General features: G+C 40.1%; 2 protein-coding genes across 2 annotated transcripts in view; both read right to left on the minus strand.

The window, feature by feature from the left end:
- LOC100522784 (olfactory receptor 4X2-like) overlaps positions 11,835–22,116 on the minus strand; it is a 115,676-nt gene continuing 105,394 nt past the window's right edge. The window contains exon 2 of the mRNA XM_003122786.3: positions 11,835–13,205. Within this exon, the coding sequence (XP_003122834.1) occupies positions 12,237–13,166 (930 nt within the window). The 5' untranslated portion in view covers positions 13,167–13,205 and the 3' untranslated portion in view covers positions 11,835–12,236. The remainder of the gene's footprint in view (positions 13,206–22,116) is intronic.
- LOC100523887 (olfactory receptor 4B1-like) lies at positions 17,491–19,120 on the minus strand. Its single transcript, XM_003122792.3, has one exon. The coding sequence runs from the start codon at positions 19,022–19,024 to the stop codon at positions 18,086–18,088; it is 939 nt and encodes a 312-aa protein (XP_003122840.2). The 5' UTR covers positions 19,025–19,120; the 3' UTR covers positions 17,491–18,085.

Genomic DNA, 22,116 nt, shown 5'->3' on the forward strand with positions numbered 1-22,116 from the left:
GTCGTGGCGCAGTGGTTAACGAATCCGACTAGGAACCATGAGGTTGCGGGTTCGGTCCCTGCCCTTGCTCAGTGGGTTAACGATCTGGTGTTGCCGTGAGCTGTGGTGTAGGTTGCAGACGCGGCTCGGATCCTGCGTTGCTGTGGCTCTGGCGTAGGCCGGTGGCTACAGCTCCGACTAGACCCCTAGCCTGGGAACCTCCATATGCCGCGGGAGCGGCCCAAGAAATAGCAACAACAACAACAACAACAACAACAAAAGACAAAAGACAAAAAAAAAAAAAAAGCCAAAAAAAAAGAAAATCATATGTCCCTATAATTGGTCTGCTTGAATGAGTAACTCAGAACTTTGTTATACACCATCCTGTTCTATCATTACAATGAGACTGAAAAGCAGATTTTATTTTCTCCTTCATCGATGATGAAATTAAACATCAGTGAAATTTCTTCTCCTACCTACTATCCCAAGGCTAGTAAGTAAGAAAACAACTTGACCACAGCTATATCTGATGTCAGATTCACACACTTTTCATTGTATCATCCTCATATTTTAGAAAACTGCTTCAGAGTTTCATAATTCTCTTTCCTAAGCAGCACAACTTGGTGGTAATAGTGCCTGACCTGGAGTCAGGAGGCCTGGTCCTAAGTCAGCCATATGTAACTGAGACCTTTGGAGATTCACTTCATCTTCCTAAGCCACAGTATTCTCACTTGTAAAGTGAGGAAAACTGGAGGTGGAGAAAGTATTATCAGCTATAATTAACCCGCCTTATTAGTAAACTGAACTTTTCCCTTGCATTTGTGAACCACTGCTTTTGCAAATTATAATCTGAACATAATCTGTGACCTGGATTTGCATCCCAGGCTTGTCACTTTATTTCTTTTTATGGCCTCGCCTACAGCATATAGAAGTTCCAGGGCTAGGAGTCAAGTCGGAGCTGCAGCTGCAGGCCTCTGCCACAGCCACAGCAATGTGGGATCTGAGCCACATCTGCAACCCACACCACAATTTCCAGCAACTCCAGATCCCTAACCCACTGAGTGAGGCCAGGGATGGAACCCAAATCTTCATGGACACTATTTCGTGTTCGTAACTCACTGAGCCACAATAGGAACTCCCTTGGCACTTACTGATAATGTGAACTTGAGCAGATTTTTAACCTCTTTATGCCTCGATGTCCTCTTCTGTTTATATAAAGGAATAAATTATACTTTTACTTTTTCCCCTGGCATCATCACAAATGACCTTCAGGGATCCCTCTAGGCCAGCTCACTCCTTCAAGACGCTAGCCATCAATCCACTGATTTTGTCCCGTGCAACTCCAAAGTTAGTGATTTCAGCAACTGCAAGTCTGAAAGAAGGATTCTAAACATTCTCTCCACATCTTGAAAGATGAGCTATGGAAAATCATGATGGAGATATCACAAATTATTTGTAAGCCAAATAAAATCAGAGTTCACCCACAGCTCCCTGGATCCACAGTAGATCTGAAACTCTCACCCACAATCACTCCACCCAAAAATACCTTCTCTTGGTGGCTTGGAAAAAATGGACCTAGGTACAATCTTAGCAATGAAGGAATTCATCCTCCATTTTCCTCATTCCTTGCAGACATATCAACCTAAACTACAGACAAAAAGCTAATAGATTGAGGAGTTCCCGTCATGGCTCAGAGGTTAACAAACATGACTAGCATCCATGAGGACGCAAGTTCAATCCCTGGCCTTTCTCAGTGGGTTAAGGATCTGGCATTGCTGTGAGCTGTGGTGTAGGTCACAGACGTGGCTCAGATCCTGCATTGCTGTGGCTGTGGTGTAGGCCGGCAGCTACAGCTCCAATTCAACACCTAGCCTGGGAATCTTCATACGCCGCAGGTGCAGCCCTAAAAAGCAAACACCTAATAGATTAAGACTAGAGCTCTAAACATGTATTGCACTCTCCTGGTCGTATTGCAGTTATCTTGGTCATGAGGAGACACGATGTAGTGAACCCATCACCTCGAGAAAACCATATACAAGAATTTCAACAAAGTCAGAAAGGCTCATATACCCAGCCAAAGTTTAGTGTCCAAGATGACTCTGCTACAGAAAAGTCCTCAGACTTACAGACAAGAGGGAAAAGTCTCACTAAAAGGATAATGGAAAGACAGGCAATATCTACAAACAAAAGCTTCCGGGGAGGAGGAAACAGAGCAAGAACAACCAAGGAATAGAAATAGTTTTTTATAGAGAGAGTAAGAACAAGCACATACTGATGTGTAATCATTTGGGGCTCTGCCCCAAGCTCTCTACATGCATTAGCTCACTCCATCTCCACAATGATCCAAAAAAGTTGAGTGCCATCTTTATAATGAAGGACTTGGGCCAAAGAGAAGATAAGTAGCATGCTCAAGATTACCTCCCATGACCAATGAGTGGCCCAGTCAGGATTTTCACTGAAGCCATTTGAATACACATTGGGGGTTGAAAAAGGAATGATCCTGAAGTTTTAAATGGTCCATTGTGGCTGTTCCCATTTGGCACAGTGGGTTAAGGGTCTGGCGTTGCCGCAGCTGAGCCACAGCAATGCGGGGTCCAAGCCAAGTCTGTGACCTACACCACAGCTCATGGCAACGCTAGATCCTTAACCCATTGAGCGAGGCCAGGGATCAAACCTGCAACCTCATGGTTCCCATTCAGATTTGTTTCCGCTGTGCCATGACAGGAATGCCCATCTGGGGATTATTTGAAAGAAATTTTTTGGACCTATGTCCACTTCCAGATGGTTAGTTTAAACAAGATAAATAATATAATCCACTAAACAAGATTCATGTTAACTGCAGTGCACTAAAACATTCCAGAATTAGCACAGAAATGAGTTCATCAAGTTTTCCACCCTGTGGAGCTCCCATTCTCTGTTGTAATAGTACCTTACATGTTATATGGCAATTCTGGCATACAGATCAACTGAGATCTCCAGCATCAATTGATAAAATTAAACATGGCATCATAGGAGCATTACAGGGGACAAGATTATCTGAGAAATATCAATGCGGAACAAGCAGACCCTGAATAGGACACTCATTGAGGCATTAATAATCTCTCAACTGTAAGGGAAGCCCATCAAGTATCCCCCTCCCAACTATTAAAATTGAACTATGAATTTATTTCATGAATTCAAAAGGTTTGATGAAATGAATATAACCTTCTACTAAAACTGATCCAAAAAGAAACAGAAAGCTTAATTGTCTCATACTTATTAAAATAATTGAATCAATAGTCTAAAATAGTCCCAGAAAGGAATATTAGAAGAATTCAATCTCAGCTTTTATCACACACACTTAAATATAAGCTCCATAAGTAAAAGGATTTTTGTCTGTTTCTTTTCGGCTATATCTCTAGCTCCTACCAGGAAAGGCACCAGGGTCAAGGATGCAGGCTTAAAACACTGGCAGAAAATCAAAAACCTATTCTCACAAACACCTTCACTGACCCCACCTGGAGCCTGCTGGTGGTCCAGGGGTGGGCACTGAGGCTAAGCCAATGTCCCAGGTACATCCTAACCTCACCCCAGGCTCCACCCCATCCACACTCACTCCTCGGCAGCCCTCCTGTGTTTTGTTCCCCAGCTTAGTCACTTCTCTGAGGAAGGGCTGGGCAGGGACTTATATTGAATAAACCCAGGTGGGGAAAAAAGAACAAACTTATAAGATGCTAGGTGATTAATATATCTGAAGAGTGGGAGTTCCCGTCGTGGCGCAGTGGTTAACGAATCCGACTAGGAACCATGAGGTTGCGGGTTCGGTCCCTGTCCTCGCTCAGTGGGTTAAGGATCCGGCATTGCCGTGAGCTGTGGTGTAGGTCGCAGACACGGCTCGGATCCCGCGTTGCTGTGGCTCTGGCGTAGGCCGGTGGCTACAGCTCCAATTCAACCCCTAGCCTGGGAACCTCCATATGCCACGGGAGCGGCCCAAGAAATAACAACAACAACAACAACAACAAAAAGACAAAAAAAAAAATATATATATATATATATATCTGAAGAGTGAATAATTAATCTGATAGCTATGAGAGCTTTGGGGGAAAGGGCAGGGACAATGTGGGGAATAGAAAGAGAAAAAGGAATAGAAGACATTATTAAGTAAAAATCATTTTTAAAAATCATTATTAAGTAAATTATTAAGTAAAAATCATTATTAAGTAAATTAAGTCAAAAAGAGAAAGACAAATACCATATACCACTTACATGTGGAATCTAAAATGGGGCACAATTGAACCTATCTATAGACCAGAAAAAGACTCACAGACATAGAGGACAGACCTGCGCTTGCCAAGGGGGAGGCAGAGGGAGTGGGATGGACTGGGAGATTGAGGTTAGTAGACACAAACTATTACATGTAGAATGAATAAGCAATGAGGTCCTGCTGTATAGCACAGGGAACTATATCCAATCACTTGTGATAGAATATGATGGAAGATAATATAAGAAAAAGAATATGTGTATGTTTTATATATATATATCTGGGACACTTTTCTGTATAGCAGAAATTGACAGAACACTGTAAATCAACTATACTTTATTGAAAAATTTTTTAAAAAGAAAGCTAAAACTGCAACCTCTCAGCACACACCCAGCCCCTTTTGCTATGCTTTGCTTTTTCTTCTTTCCATAGCACAGGCTGCTTTCAAATATAGAATATAATTAATTTATTCTATTTATATTTTATTGTCTGCCTCCCCTTACTAGAATATGAGCTCCATGGGCAAGGTTCACTGTCTCTTTTCTTCTCTAATGCATGCTGAGTGCTTAGAACATTGCCTGACACATTGCAGGCGCTCAATGTATATTTCCAGATTGAAGGAATAAATGATACTTATAGGGCTTAAAAAATTATACATATATAGGACTTCACAATTGCACATAATCTTATGTCAAAGAGCTAATATTTACTTACACCACTATGTGCCAGACAGAGGCTTACCTCCTTGCATATATCACTTTAAATCTCAACACAGTCACCTTTGGAAATACATTTTATTAATTTTCTCATTTTATATGGGCAGGACTTCTCTTCTGGGCCTGACAATAACCTTGGAAACCTGCAGTAAGGCTACAGTGAGCACATCAGTGACGCGAGGACACTGATTGTTATCTCTGGTTCATTGTCAAGGGCAGTATTTTAGACGGTGGGGATAAGGAAAGTGAAATCCCATAGACCTATATTTGAGCACCCTTTGTATCAACAATCATTCTGTCACTGCGGTGGCAAAAAAAGTCAAATTATATTTGTTACTAGCAGAAGAGTCCAGAGAGTCCTCCATCATGTATTATAAGGTCTTAGATAAGCTCCAGTTCCTACATCTCCCAGGGACTTAGGATCCTGATACAGGATTGACAGAAGACTGAGAGGAAGAACCAAAATGCCTTTGGCATATACTCACTGAGGTTGGCACAAAGGGGTTTCACTCAGAGGAGCCAAACTCAGATACACATGAAAATTAGAACAATAAGCAATGACAATGCCAGAGGTGGGAACAAGGAAATAATTGTCCTCTCCTGGGACATTCTGCCCAAGCTTATTAAGCATTTCCAGCTCCCATAAATTCCCAGAAGAAAATATATGTATTTTACTGCAAAATCATTTTCCTACTCCCTTCTAAAAGTCTGAAAATGGTTTGATCAGATGGTTATCTTTAACCACAGGACAAAAAAGGAGAAACAGCCTTGGAAATAGCCAGCCAGGTCCTGCCATTGAAGGAATGCTATAACCAAAAATAATATAATCACCATGTATGACCCCCAAAAAGACGTTGATAGCAGATAAGTTACCTAAGCATATTTCACAAAAAAGAAATTCTACCATATTTTATTTTTATTTGGTCTTATGATAAGTGTAAAACATGCTCGTTGTTTCTAGCTGGTATTTTGTAATACTCTTCACCATCCCCCCCAAAAAAAAAAAACTCAGCAAGGACATTCTTCTGTAAAACCAAATGACCAAGTACTTGGAACAACACAGTTGGTGTTTAGGCCATCAAGGGCAAACTGCTCTGGGCAGCACCATCACAGTCAGCAAGAATCTAGGTGCAGATTCTGTAAAACTGATTTCCAGTTCTCCCATTCCCTAGCTGAATGACATTGGGCAAGTTGCTTGACACCTCAGAAACTCACTTTCCACATATTTCAGGTTGGTGATGATACTACACACCACCTAAGACAGCGACAGTGAGAGAGTGTAGAAGTATTTGATGCAGTTTCTTAGTAGGTGCTTATTTAATATCAAGTATTATTAGATCTCAATTGTTGCATGTCAGAATCAAGTGGGAGATAGCATGCAAGGGCTTTATTTCCAAGTTCTCTATTTCTATTTATTTCAAAACATTTTTTATTAAATTTTAAGTACAAAGAATCATAAAACTTGGAATATCTAATGGGCAAGGAGGTCAGACTAGAAGGTATTTCTATTTCCTTTGTGACTCACAAATTAAAAAAAAAGAAAGAAAGATTACGAGGAAGACTCAATGCCATAAGTCTTATGCCACAGTCTGCAACCATAATAGAAAGACACAAGAGTTTCATCATCCCAGGAGTGGAGGCAGTTTCAGGCTGGGCTGAGTCAACACCACATGTTCAATGGCATTCACCCCAATGGGACATGCTATGTGTTCTGAGGCACACCTTCACTCTCAACAGGGAGGTTCTTTCCTTGACTCTCTGGATATGACTTTTAGAAGAAGCTTTGGCTTTGCTTCCCCTGCTCAGAATGGAAGTCATTTCCTAAAGTCTGCAACTCCACATCCAAACTTGATTGACTATGACCAATCAAGAAAGAGGTATAGACACAGCATATTGGAGTAGGTTTAAACTTTTTTAAGGGTTTGACTGTTTTTCATCAACATAAATCTTATATAAAACATATTTTTAATGAGACAATCAGCTGCTTTTATTGAAATCCCACAGCTACCTGTTCAGCTGCCTCCCATCCTCCCCTGCTCTGCCCCTGCACCCATCCCGGAGGTATCTGAGGAATTCTGGATTCTAAATCATTATTCGCAAACAACTGCTACCAAAAAAACAAAACAAAAAAAAAACAAAATCAAGGGCTTCTGATGAGTCCTTGCCCTGAAGTTTTCTCAGCTGTAAAGTGAGCTTTGTCTTCCCTGAGATCTAATTTTTGGAATATTATTGGTGGATGCTCAATTCATATTAATCTTTTGATTTCTTTTTCCCATTTTCTGAAATGTATGTTATTCTCAATAATGCTGCCTTTTTTTTAGCATTTAAAAAAATCTCTTCTTCACCAATATATTGGGTTTTGATCCCATATATTAGGTAACTCTGGCAGTTCAGTGACCAGATTTTGCTGTCATGAGAACAGGTGGCTGTGCTAACAGAACTATCATATCTTGCTGCTTTCCTACCCTCCACTCCCAGATCTGGCATCTCAGGCCCTGGTTTTATGTGGACCCAGAAATACTTGTGAACATCATAAGGCAGTACATGCTATATTAAAAAAAAATCCCTTACATTAAAATGATTTCATGGAAAAATGCCTGACAATAAGGAGATTATGAGACCTCAGATTTAGAATTCAGAGGCTTAGCTATGTTAGCGTTCTGATGATCTTTAAAGAGAAGCAGAGGAATGCACAGGGAGAGCAAGAGCCTAGAAATCAGGCAGTCCTGGGTTTGAACTCAGACACTGGGAGTTACTAACTCTGTGACCAGTATCAAAGCAATGACCTCCCACAGCCTCAGTCTCTTTATCTATAAAACAGGAGACTCATACCTACATCAGCTGAGTGTTCTGGGATGAAATGAGATTAAAATATTCTTGGTTAGTGGCAAAATTGGAAGTCTCTTGGTTAATAGTAAAATATTCACACAATACATGCTCTTTTTTGCACATATATTTATTCTCTGAAACAATTCTCAGTGATTATTGGTTGGTCTTAGTGGTATAATGTTAGTATATTATTCAGATAATTGATATGAAAATAGATGTAACAACCATTAGTCACATATAATCTATAGCCCTATTGACTTTCAGAAATTTAACTGACCAAATGTTTATTGTTTCATTGTATATCATTTAGAGCTAGATATAAGTTAAGATTCATGACATATTCCCAAGAGAGTGACAGCTGGGGGGAAGGAGGGTAAGGAAATAAAACACTGAAATATAGGTAGTAAAAGCTTGAAAAGATTCTAACTGAGTGCCATGGAAATTCAAAGAGGGAAGAAGACATATCTGCTTGGGATAATCCTGAAAGCTTCCGAAAGGCAGGAGCATTGCAAATGGGCATTGGAGGGTGGATAGGATGTTAAATGGATGTTAAACATCTGGATGTTCTGTCCATTGATGTAAGTGGGGTGTTAAAGTCCCCTCCTATTATTGTATTATTATTCATTCCTCCCTTTATTTATGTTAATATTTATTTATTTGGATGTTCCTGTACTCGACACTTATGTTTATGAATGTTATTTCTTCTTCTTGTAATGATCCCTTTATCATTATATAATGTCCTTCTTTGTCCTTTATTACAGATTTTGTTTTAAGGTCTACTTTGTCTGTTATGTAAATTGCTACCCCAACTTTCTTTTCATTTCCACTGGCATGGAATACCTTATTTCATCCCCTCACTTTCAGTGGGTGGGCTTGTCTTTAGCGCTGAAGTGAGTCTCTTGGGCAGTAAATGGATGGGTCTTCTTTATTTTATCCAAATAACCACCCAATGGCTTTTGATTGGAGCATTTTGTCTATGGATATTTAAAGTGTTTCTTAATAAGTATGGGCTTATGGTGATTTTGTTGTTTTCTGGTTGTTGTTCTTCTCTGTTCTTTCCCTTGTAGTTTGATGATTTTCTTTAGTGTTATGTTTGTGTTCCTTTCTCTCTACTTTTGTGTATCTACCATAGTTTTTTTTATTTGTGGTTATCATTGAGTTCAGGCACAATGACCTATAATTTTATCTACTTGTTTTAAATTGATAGTTATTGAAGTTTAAACATTCTACAAATCTCAATTTTAGAATTATAATTTTTACTCCTCCCCCATATTTTTGATGTCATATTTTACATCTTCATGTCTTTCCTTTAACTATTTATCATAGTTATAGTTGATTTTATAACTTTTCTCTTTTAACTTTCACTCTAGCTTATTTAAGTGGTTGATCCACAGTCTTTATTGTATATTTGCCTTTACCAGTGGGATTTTTCCCTTCCTAACATTTCTTATTTCTTGTTGTAGCCTTTTCTTTTCTCTTAAAGAAGACCCTCTAACACTTCTTAGTTAATAAGAAGTTAATAATAACTAAGGTTAGTTTAGTATTAATGAGTTCTTTTAATTTTTGCTTGTCTGAGAAGCTCTTTATCTCTCTTTCAATTCCAATGATAACTTTGCTCGCAGAATATCATAGGTTGTAGGTTTTTCCCTTTCGGCACTATAAGTATATCACACCACTCCCTTGTGGCTTTCAAAGTTTCTGCTGAAAAAATCAGCTGCTACCCTTATGGGGGTACCCTTATATGTGGCTCTATTTATTTTACTGCCTTTGGAATTCTCTTTTTAACTTTTGCCGTTTTAATTATGTCCTCATGTGGCTCTCTGGGTTTATCTTGTTTGGGATTCTCTGTGATTCCTTACCACCATATCAATTTCCTTCTTCAAGTTCAGTTTTCAGATATAATTTCATCAAATACATTTTCTACCCCTTTCTCTCTTCTCCTTCTGGGAGCCATATAATATGAATGTTGGTACATTTGATGCTGTGACAAAAGTCCTTTAAACTATTTTCATTTTTTTCAATTTGTTTTTCTCTTTGCTGTTCTGGTTTAGTGACTTCCATTATTTTATCTACCAAATCACTTATTCATTCTTATGAATCACCTAATTCTGCTGTTGATTCACTGCATTTTTCATTTCTGTTATTTTATTCTTCAGCTTTAACTACCTTTTTTTTATATTTTCTAAATCTTTGTTAAAATTCTCAGTGTTTGCCTGTTCTTTTACCAATTCAGTTAGCATTCTTATTACAATCTTTTGAATTGCAAATTATTTATCTCTGTTTTGCTTAGGTTCTTTGGGGTTTGTTTTTTTTTTTTTGGGTTGTTGTTTTTCTTTCGTTTGAAGTGTATCCTTCAGTTTTCTCCTTTTGTTTAACTCTCTCTCTGCGAAAGCAGTGTTTTAGTCACCTATCCTGATCTTGAAGGCATATTCTTTGGTGGGAGCATTCCTATGTGGTCTATGTGTGCCCAGTGGCTTTAACGGTCCACTCAATGGCCCTCACTGTGCTACTATGGGAGGGATCCCTTAGGGAATTGGGTTTCTCCCAGGTGTGGTGTCAGTCTCTACCCTGGTTTGGGACATGTCTGGAGTGTGAGGGCTTAGGACTGCACTTTTGTGTTGGTTTCACTTTTTTCCCAGTGTTTCTACCTTCATTACAGGATGGGTTGGGGCCTGGGGGGTTGGTGCCACACAACTGAGCCTGCCCCATCCCCTGTCAAGTGTGCACACGACACACTCTGGGGATGGAGGTTTTCACCCAAGCTAGCCTCCTTCCCTTCAGAGAGTGTGTGCAGGGGCAGGTGTTCTGGCAGTGGCTGTCTCCACTCTGGAGCCAGCCTTGCTCTCTCCCAAAACATATGTTGGCAATGGCTGCCTCTATCCTGATTAGAGGCAAGACCAGGGTCCAAACTGGCTTTGTTAACCCAAAGTGTGCCCATCCTCACTGGCAATGGCAGCCTCTGTCTTAGTGAGGAGAAACACCAGGAGGAATAGGGGTGAAGCAGGAGCCTGCTGTGGGCTGGACGGCACACTGAGATGGTCCTGGCAGGCAAACAAGAACCCCAGGAAGTTTTCTACCTGCTGCCTTGTACTGTGACTGGGAGTAAGCACCCATGAGCATGTGTGTGCCTGTGTGTGTGTGTGTGTGTGTGTGTGTGTGTGTGTGTGTGTGTTTAAGAGCATAGTCTCAGTTTCTTATAGCCTCCAGTAATCCCAACTGGTTTTTCAGCTAAAGGGGGGGGGGCTTGTCTTCCTGGTATGGACACCAAAGGGCTGAGGTGCCTAATATGTACTTTGAAACCCTCACTCCCCAGGGAGGACCCTAAGCCTGAGATATCACCCTCCTCTGCTGGATCCCCCAACCAGAGGTTATGGGTCCTGATCCCTTCTCTTCCATTCCTACCAGAATTCAGTAAATATTTCTTTACAGATTTGGTTGTAGAAGAGTTATCCTGCTAGTCCTCTGGTAGATTTCAGTACAAATCACTATATTTGTAGTTAGAGCTTTGATATGTTCATGAAGATAGGTGAGCCCAGCATCCTCCTATTCTATCATCTTGACCACTCTCTTTGCAAAATATTGTTTGGTTTGGGCTTAACTGACAGTTTTCAAAATTAAACTAACATTACTTTTTTTTTCTTTTTAAGGCATCACCCATGGCATGTGGAAGTTCCCAGGTGAAGAGTCAAATCAGAGCTACAGCTGCCAGCCTGAGCCACAGCCACAGCAACGTGGGATCTGAGCCGCATCTGCAACCTACACCAGAGCTCACGTCAACACCGGATCCCTGACCCACTGAGCAAGGCCAGTGATCAAATCCGCATCCTCATGGATACTAGTCAGATTCATCTCTGCTGTGCCACAATGGGAACTCCTGAGGTTACATATTTTTGGTAGGAATGTCACAGTAATGATATTCCGTGTCTCTCAATCTAAGTACCATAGACATACAGGTGTTTCAGGGAATGTCTTCCAGATTTCCAGATTATAAAGTCAAATTTAACCTTTTGCAATTAATAAATACTTTGTAGGGAGATATTTTGAGACTAAGTAAAATCTTATTTCTTATCAAAAAAAAAGAGTTTAATGGCAGTGTTGGATTACAACCACTCTGAGAATTGATTTAACACCACGCATCAAAATTTACTGTAAATTTTAACACAGTAAATGTACGATAGCAAAGGAGCTTTAAAAATATTTAAGGATTTCCATTAAAGAAACTTAGCCCATTGTTACTTATAGTAATAAAAAAATCATAAAAAAATCTAAACATCTATCATAAAAATGGTTAGTCAAGTAATAATAAGAGAAAATATTTGGCAAGTGATTACAGTGAAGCTGTTGAAAATGGGAACCCGTTAGAAAAATTCTAGAATAAACAAGTCCTGGCATCTGTCTTTCATCCCACTCTGTCCCTTCAGTTTGGACTCAACATCATTCTAAACCCAAGGATCAACACCAAGACTCAGACTCTATTTCTCCTCTAGTTTCACTGTCCTGATCCACAGCCTCTTCACGGCTTTCTTCATCTCAGCATTTCTCAAGGAGTAGATGACAGGGTTCAGGAGTGGGGTGATCACTGTGTAGAACACAGCTACCACCTTGTCCACAGGCAGGATGGTGGAAGGCCTCAGATAGATGAAGAGGCAGGGCCCAAAGAACAGGGTAACCACGGCGATGTGGGACCCACAGGTGGAGAGGGCCTTGCGCCGCCCCTCAGAGCTTTGAGTCCTCAGATGGAGCAAGATGACTACATAGGAGGCTAAGAGGACCAGGAAGCTGACCACAGTCAGGGTCCCCCCATTGGCAACCATCAGCAGACCAATCAGGAAAGTGTCAGAGCAGGCAAGTTTGAGCAGGGGAAATACATCACAGAAGTAGTGATCAATCACATTGGGGCCACAGAAGGGCAGGCGGAAAATGAGGAGGATTTGGGTCGAGGAATGCACAAAGGCCCCTGCGCCTGCTACTCCCACCAGGAAGGCACACACCTGCCCGTTCATGATGGTGGCATAGTTGAGGGGCTTGAAGATGGCCACGTAGCGGTCATAGGCCATCACAGTGAGCAAGAACATCTCAGTGCCGGCAAAGAAGTGGATGAAGAAAACCTGTGACATGCAGCCCCACAGAGATATAGCTTTTCTGTCAGCCAGCAAATCTGAGATGAGTTTGGGGGTTGTAGTAGAGGAGTAGCAGATCTCCACAAAGGACAGGGAGCTGAGGAAGAAGTACATGGGGGAGCCGAGGCTTCTGCTGGTCATGACGGTGAGCACAATGATGAAATTCCCCAGCACAATGGCTGTGTACAAGAGCAGAAATATCACAAAGCAGACTTTCTGCACCTTCAGATCGGGAGAAAGTCCCAAAAAAATAAATTCTGTCACATTGTGTGTGTTAGCCATGATGTCACCACCAGGAGGCAATATTTTAGGTAGAGAGATCTGAAATGATACAAAAGAAGACTCCTACATTAGGATGGTGAATTATATAATATCTCTTTCATGTCTGAGAAACTTGTAAGCTGGATACAGAAGGATGAGTAGGAGTTAAGTTATACAAAGAAGAAGGGAAGAGAATTCTAAGAAAAGAGAAAGGCTTTGAAAATGTATTGAATGGGTCTGGAATAAACTGGAGAACAGTAACCATAAAGCTAAAAAGAAATTCTAGGTCCAGTTCATAAAGGACTATTGGGATTTTCAGGTTTACTCAGGGGACAATGCGGAATCATTAGGAATGTTAGTCAACTGGAAAGTAAAAATCACTTTCTACATACAGGTTGGACTTGTGGAAACAGATGAGAGGGAGGAAAAACCTATTACAAAGATTGAGTGCCCCATTGGGTGATGTAGGGCTGCAAGGACAGTGTTGCTGTCTCCATGACAACTGTCTCTCTATTGCATTTGAATCCTTTCGTCTTTTGCTGGCAGCTTCCGTTTGCTCCTTTTCCATTTTTGGTTTGCAGAATAGGATTCTCACCTCTCCATATACCCTTCTGAGTCTTCTGAAGACATGTCCCTTGACACTCAGTACCCACTCTTATTTCTTCTTCTCCTCCCAATTATTTCCTTCTACTCTTGGCCATTAGGTGACCTAGTTCCTTCCAAAGGTCCAGTTACAACTCATTCTCAATTCTCCTCTTTACTGCTACCTTCATTTCCCTCCAGTGGCAATAGAAGTACAAAGCACTTCTCACCCAGGCTGCACGCTCATGGCTGTGACACATCCTTCTCTGAAGTCCAGCCTTCCAACACTTCAAAGCATCACCAAAACTGGTCACTGACTTATTAGCAGTCTATCTTCATCCATACTGGACTTTGTCCAAGGTGACTGATATCAGTTGGTATCAAGACATCCCCAATACAGTCAGCATCCAGGGCACCTGAGATCAGGGGTCACATGATACCCACCCATGCCACAAGCTTCCTTCCCTTAACAAAAAGGACATGCCCAGGTGATTAAGCCACCACCACAAGGACATCACTAATAGAGTTCATGACTGCAGAAACCAAGAGAAGTCAGAGAACAGCCATAAACTCTCAGATTCACTTGGGAATTTCACCAAATCATTCATGAAAGAAAGCACTGCTGGCAGTCCAGATTCTTGGGTTTACATCCTGGTTTCTTCCAGTGGTATCTTAGTGATCCCTAGAAATCTCTTTAACCTCTCAGAGACTCAAGAGCCAAACTGTACCATGGAGATAAGATCTACCTCACAGGTAGAAGCCATACATCTTTGTCCCACCCCATCCCAGCAGAAGTTAAATATTCATCCACTGTGCTGCCTGGGAAGCTTCTCAGAGACAGAAAATCCATCTTCCCAATCCACATGTCCTTATAGTCAGTTTTTCTTCTCCTAGGACCCCTTAGAATTACAGCACGTTACTCATTGAATCATAATTGTGTTAAGTGACCATCTGCCCCTCTAAATTGTAAACGTGCTTAAGGAAGGAATGATATCTTGCTCAACACTTCATCTCCAGTGCTAACTGAAGCAGCTTCAGGAAATAGCATTTCCTGAATGAACACAGAATGAAGAAAACTGTGGGTATAGATCTTCCCTAGCCTTCTTAGCACTTATTTGGTACATTGTTGGTGTTCACTAAATATTAAAAGAACAAAGCATATAGTCATGTCTTCTTCATCCCTGAATTCCAGTATCTATCACTCTACTTGCCTCGGGCAAAGACCAGACCACTGTGAGAGCACTTTGCAAAAAGCTATGGGCTTCTGCAACATTCTCTTTGCTTTCAAAGTGGAATTGTAATCATCACATGCAAAATACACACATGCTTACAAAACAAAATACACACATGCTCACCTCAGTGTTTCTGTAACTTTGCTGTTCTCACCACAGTTCCTATTTCTGTTCTGACCACAGAAAGACACTATTGTGCCCTGAGAAAAGACCTCAGCTTGTGCAGGTTTCCCAGTTAGCTAGTCAGAAAGCAGTAAAGCCAAGCTACTAATCAGAGCTCCTACATCTCAGAAGTTTCCAGATGGAGGATCTGCTCCCCCGACAGCCTTAGGCTTGGGAATGCTGAGACTAAGCCACTGGATCTGCTCCACCTGACTTAGACAAAGAACATAGTAGACTTGCCTCCCATGTGTTCCATAGAGAAATAAGAATTCTGGCAGCTCAGCCTTGCGTTCACTCTGCTGGAGAGACATCAGGGGGAAGGCATGATGATCAAGTGAGAGCAGGTGGGTCCCCAGAGAGCCAGGCTCCCCTTCCTCATCAGGCAGACAGCCTCCTGGGAAGCAGGACCTGGATACTAACATCTCAGACGTCTCTGTAGGAAACATGACTTCAGAAATCAATAGGAAATGTTAAATTAATTTCAGCCGATATTCACAGGGCCCTTAGGCTTTGGGGCTCTATGCTGTTCACAGGTCATTTGGACACAGCTCTTGCTTATGGCAAACTCACCCATGGGGCTTTACGTGAAATGACACCATTACAAGGATTCGTCCAAGGAATAAGGGCCTTAAGTATCAGAAAACTGAAATAGTACTTCTCCTTGGCTTTAATGTAGATAAAGGTATAGAACAGTAGTTCTCAACCATGGGTGATTTTGCCCCTGACAGGGTATTTGGCAATATCTGGAGGGACATTTTTTATTGTCCCAACCTGGGTGGGGAGAAGGCACTCCAAGCATCTAGTGAGGAGAGCCCAGAAAAGCTATAAAAAATATTCTACAATCCACAGGAAGACCCTCACAGCAAAGTTTTCTTTTTAATGTATATAGTTACACTCATGGCATATGGAAGTTCCTGGGCCAGGGACTGAATCCGAGCAGCATCTGTAACCTACGCCGCAACTATGGCAATACCAGATCCTTTAACCCTCTGCACTGAGCTGGGGATCAAACCTCTGCGGTGACACAAGCTGCTGCAGTAAGATTCTTAACCCACTGCACCATGGCGGGAACTCCAGAAAAGATTATCTGAGCCAAAATCACAATACTATTGCTATTGAAATATCCTGCTAAAGATAAAACAAAGTATCCAGATTGGTATTTATTTAAATGGATGTTGGTTACATGTGAGTTTATTAATCTCCTTTGACCACATCAGTATATTTACTAAATTTTCTATAATGAAAGTTCTTACAAAGGCCATAATGGCACTTCACAAAATCAACATGCTCTACACCAGTGCTACTCACAAATGTCATTAATTCAGCCTTGATTAAAATTGAAGTTGAAACAGGAGTTCCCGTCGTGGCTCAGTGAAAATGAATCTGACTAGCATCCATCAGGACACAGGTTTGATGCCCTGGCCTTGCTCAGTGGGTTAAGGATCTGGCATTGCCATGAGCTGTGGTGTAGGTCACAGATGCTGCTCGGATCCTGCGTTACTGTGGCTGTGGCTTCGATTTGACCCCTAGCCTGGGAACTTCCATATGCCACAGGTGCGGCCCTAAAAAGATGAAAAAAAAAAAGTAGAGCTATAACTACACATATTTCTTCTTATGAAAAGTTATTTTGCAAGTTAAAATGATGAGATGAATTGGTCAGTTTATTCTTTTAATGTTTCTGCCACTACTCACTATCTTGGTCTCATTTGCATCTAGGTACAGACATGTGACCTAGTTCTGCTCAATAAGAACAAAACAAGAATGTTCTGGAGAGGTCCTTGGAAATACTCCTCAAATAAAATGAGAGCCCTTCCATCCCCTGCGTGAGCATATAATACCTCAAGCTGCCATAGACATCTTACAGCCATGAGCAGACAGCCAAGAGATTAGAAGGGGCACCGAGAAGATGCATACTTGGGCATCTTAGGAATAACAAAAAACCCTGCAATCAATGACCTCCAAATTTTGTGCGGAGGAGTTAATAATTGTTACTGTGGCTTAAACCAGGGGCTGGCAAGGTTTCAGTAGTGTTGCATAGACAATATTTAGGCTTTGCAGACCATAGAGTCTCTATCACAACTACTCAAGCATACTGTTCTAACACAAAAACTGCCATAGATGAAAAGTAAAATAATGGGCATGACTAGAGTCCAGTAAAACCCTATGTATGGGCAATAAAATTTGAATTTCATATAATTTTTACTGTATCACAAAATACTATCCTACTTTAATTTTTTTCAACCATTTAAAAATGTCAAATCCTTTCAGGCATACTGAAATAGGCAACAGGTTAGATTTAGCTTAAGCCATAATTCAATGCCTAGATAACTGTCTAGAAAGGGAAGGGTCGTATAAAATTGCTCCGATTAAGACATTCGTGGATACTAATAGCTTTATTATATTTCACTTCCCACAGACCATTTCATTGCTAACAGTGCCCTACTCCCACGAAACAAAGCTCCTACTGTGCAACTGTACACATTGGAATCAGGTTAATGAAGTAGGGAAATCAAAATGAAGTAGAAAACCTTCAAGGTACTCCCATAAGATCACACTGATAGCGAGGGAAAGAACAAATCATAAAATTCTTTCTCCCAGCACCACAATCTCCCCACATACTATAGCATGCTACCACTGAGGGCTAAAGCGAATGAACTCAAGGCTGCAAAGGTAGAAGATGATAGAGGTGGGATTTCAGTCCAAGTAATCCCTTGCTAAAGTCAATGCCCTTTACACTAAAGACCATGCAGAAGTGAGGCAGATCAATTTTCAACATTCCCCAAAATATAAATGGCTATGACAGTGTTCTGATTTATATTATGGAATATAAAGGCTCATCTACAAAAAAAAAAAAAAGCAAAACCATGAAGAGGGGAACTTTTGTTCTATTCTTCACAGTTGACTAAAATCAGAAGGTATATTTTGTCACCAAACATATACTAATTTTTTTTAAGGTTTTCATTTTTATTCCACCCCCAAGTTCACTTTCCTGCCCCACAACCTCCTCATGGCGATTTTCACCTCTGCATTTCTGAGGGTGTAGATGATGGGGTTCAGCATGGGGGTGACCATCGTGTAGAACACGGCCACCAGTTTGTCCTCGGTGAAGGTGGAGGGGGGCCGCATGTAGAGGAAGATGGCAGGTCCAAAGAACAACACGACCACTGTGACGTGAGAGGCACAGGTGGAGAGGGCTTTGCGCCTTCCCTCTGCAGAATGGTTCCTCAAGTTGACCAGGATGACGATATAGGAGGACACCAAGACGAGAAAGGAGAAGATGGAGAGTAATCCACTGTTGGCCAAGACAATAAGCCCCTCCACAGAGGTGTCAGTGCAGGCGAGCTTGAATAAGGGGTGGAGGTCACAGAAGTAGTGGTCAATCACATTGGGACCACAGAAGGATAACTGGAGAGTGACAATAATCTGAACCATGGAGTGAAAAAAGCCCCCCAGCCAGGAACCAGCCACCAGACGGTGACACACAGCCCGGCTCATGATGACTGTGTAGTGCAGGGGTTTGCAGATGGCCACATAGCGGTCATAGGCCATTACTGTGAGCAGGAATGTCTCGGCAACTCCAAAGAAGTGAAAGAAGAATATCTGAGCCACACAGCCCTCCAGGGAGATGGTTTTAACCTTGGAAAGCAAGTCTGCGATGAACTTGGGGGCAACAGTAGAGGAGTAGCTGATCTCCACCAGGGACAGGTAACTCAGGAAGAAGTACATGGGGGAATGCAGACTCTGACTGACTTTGACCGTCAGAACAATGAGGCCATTGCCCACCACCGTGGCCAGGTACACAGGAAGAAACACTACAAAGCACACCCTCTGCACCTCTGGATCCTGGAAAAGACCAGTGATAATCAACTCGGTCACATTATTTGTAGTTGCCATGGAATCCATTCAGGTGTGCTTGACAGGAGGTAATCAGAGGCCTGCAATAAAACACTGACTGTAACTAATTCACCTCAGATATAGCATGTTACACTATATAAACCACTATGCAATATACACTTGCAACCAACACTTTATCCAGCCTATCTATACTCATTCCGCATTAAATGCTAGAAATCCAAAGCCATCACAAGATATTCTGATTTAGGTTTCATTCAAGTTCATAGCCTACATTTTTTATTATCATCATTGCATTTTTTAGTATTATCTCTTTTTCTTCTTCTCTTTGGATTTTCCTTTATTTTCAGCTTACTTACTTGGTATAATTGTTAAAATTACACAATATTTAAAGTGTACATGCTGGTGGTTTATCATACTCTACACTGTGAAAGGATCACACCCTCCAATTAATTAGCACACTTAGAATCTCAAATATTTATCTTCTTCTTTTAGTGAGAACATTGAAGATCTTTACTCTGTTACCAACATACATTTTTCAGTGAAAAATGCCATTGAAATTATGATAGGGATTACACGGGATCTGTAAATTGCTTTGGGTAATATGAACATTTTAATATTAATTCTTCCAATCCACGAGCAAGGAATATCTCTCTTCAATTACTTTCATCAATGTTTTATAACTTTCAGTGTACCAATCTTTCACCATTTGGTTAAAATTATGCTAAGTATCTTATACTTTTGTGAAATTGTAAATGAGATTTCTGTATTTCTCTTTTGGATTGTTCCTTACACGTGTTTAAAAGTGCAACTGGAGCCAGAAAGACAAAGACAAATACCATATGATATCACTTATAACTGGAATCTAATATCCAGCACAAATGAACATCTCCTCAGAGAAGAAAATCATGGACTTGGAGAAGAGACTTGTGGTTGCCTGATGGGAGGGGGAGGGAGTGGGAGGGATCGGGAGCTTGGGCTTATCAGACACAACCTAGAATAGATTTATAAGGAGATCCTGCTGAATAGCATTGAGAACTATGTCTAGATACTCATGTCACAACAGAAGAAAGGGTGGGGGAAAAAACTGTAACTGCAATGTATACATCTAAGGATGACCTGACCCCCTTGCTGTACAGTGGGAAAATAATAATAAAAAAAAAATCAAAAAAAAAAAAAAGTGCAACTGATTTTTGTACATTGGTTTTGTATCCTGCAACTTAACCAAATTTGTTTCTCAGGTGCTATAATGGATTCTATAGAGTTTTCTACATATATGTCATCTGAAAATAGAAACAGTTTTACTTCCTTTCTTCTGATTTGTATGCATTTACTTTTTCCTTGACTAACTGGTCTGGCTAAGATTATATTGAATCAAGGAATGAAGGTGGGCATCCTTGTCTTATTTCTGACTTTAGAGGAAAAGCTTTTAGCTTTTCACCATTGACTATGATCTAAGCGGTAGGCTTGTCATATATACACTCTTTTATTATGTTAGGTACATTTTCTCTATACCTAGTCTTTGAGAGTTTTTAAAATGAATGGATGTTGGATTTTATCAAATGCTTTTTTCATATCTTTTTGCACTTGATTTTTATACTTCATTTGTCAATGTGGTGTATCAATAGATTCACAAATGATGAACCGCCCTTCTATCCCAGGAATAAATGCCATTTTACATAGCATACACTCATTTTAATGAATTGTTAAATTCTGTTTGCCATAACTTTTTGATGATTTTTGCATCTGTACTCACAAGGATATTACCTGTAATTTTCTTTTCTTGTAGTGTTATTGCATGCCCTGTTTTGGTCATAAGGGCATGACTGGACTCATAAAGTGAATTTCAAAGTGTTCCCTTATCTTCTGTTTTGTGGAGGAGTTTGAAAAGGATTGGTATTAATTCTACCTAAATGTTTGGTAGAAATCACCAGTGAAGTGATCTGGTCCTGAGCTTTTGTTTATTGGGAGTTTTTTAATTTTGAATCCACTCTTATTATTAGCAACAGATCTATTATATTTTCCATTCTTCATGACTCAGTTCTGATAGGCTTTATGTTTCCAGGAATTCATTTATTTTCTAGATTCTCTAACATTTTGACTGATGAGTATTATTCATGATTATCTCTTATTATCTTTGGATTTATATTGTTTCAGTTACAATTTCTCTTGTTTCACTTCTCCTTTACTGATTTGAGTCCTCTCTCTTTTTTTTCTTGGTAAGTGTAGAAAAAGATTTGTCTATTTTTTTATCTCTCAAAAAACAGCTCTTAGTTCCATTGATATTTTCCACTGTCTTTAAGCATTTATTTTATTTCTTTCCACTCTGACCTTTGTTATTTCTTTCTTTCTGCTAACTTTAAGCTTTTTTGCTCTTTTTTCCCTAGTTCCTTGAGGTATAAAATAATGTTGTTTATTTGAGTTCTTTCTTTTTTCTTAATGTAGGTATTTATCACCATGAACTTTTCTCTTATAACTGCTCTTGCTTCATCCCCTGTTCTGGTAATATTTATTTCCCTTTTCATTTGTCTAAAGGCATGCTTTGATTTCTCTTTTGTTTCTTCCTTGAATCATCAGTTATTTAGGAGGATGTTTTTTCAATCTCCATGCATTTGTGAATTTTCCAGTTTCTTCTTGTAAATGACTTCTAGTTTTATACCATAGTGGTCAGAAGAGAACATTGGTAGATTTTGAACTTCATAAATTTTTTAAGACTTGGTTTGTGGCCTATGATGTACATTAGAGAATGTTTCATGTACACTTAAGAATCTGTATTGCTGCTATTGGATGAAAAAAAATTTTAAACTGTATTAAATCCCTTTGATGCAATGTGTACTTTAATTCCAGTGTTTTTTATTGATTCCTTTTAGAGATCTAGCCATTGTTAAAATATGAATATTGGTATTCCCAACTACTATTATATTGCTATCCATTTCTCCCTTCAGAACTATTAGTATTTTGATATACATTTAGGTATTCCTATGTCAGATGCATAAATTTTTTTAAGTGTTACCTTCTCTTGTTGGATTGACTCATTTATCCTTATATACTTTTTTTAGTCCCATAATCTTGGATTGGATGAATTAATATTGCTAAAATGGCCATACCACTAAAAGCAATCTACAAATTTAATGCAATCCCTA

Source organism: Sus scrofa, chromosome 2, assembly GCF_000003025.6.
Source record: "Sus scrofa isolate TJ Tabasco breed Duroc chromosome 2, Sscrofa11.1, whole genome shotgun sequence".
Classification (NCBI taxonomy): domain Eukaryota; kingdom Metazoa; phylum Chordata; class Mammalia; order Artiodactyla; family Suidae; genus Sus; species Sus scrofa.

Bases quoted from the DNA above. Each gene is read 5' to 3' on its own strand.
- LOC100523887 (XM_003122792.3), bottom strand. From the start codon at position 19,024: ATGGATTCCATGGCAACTACAAATAATGTGACCGAGTTGATTATCACT.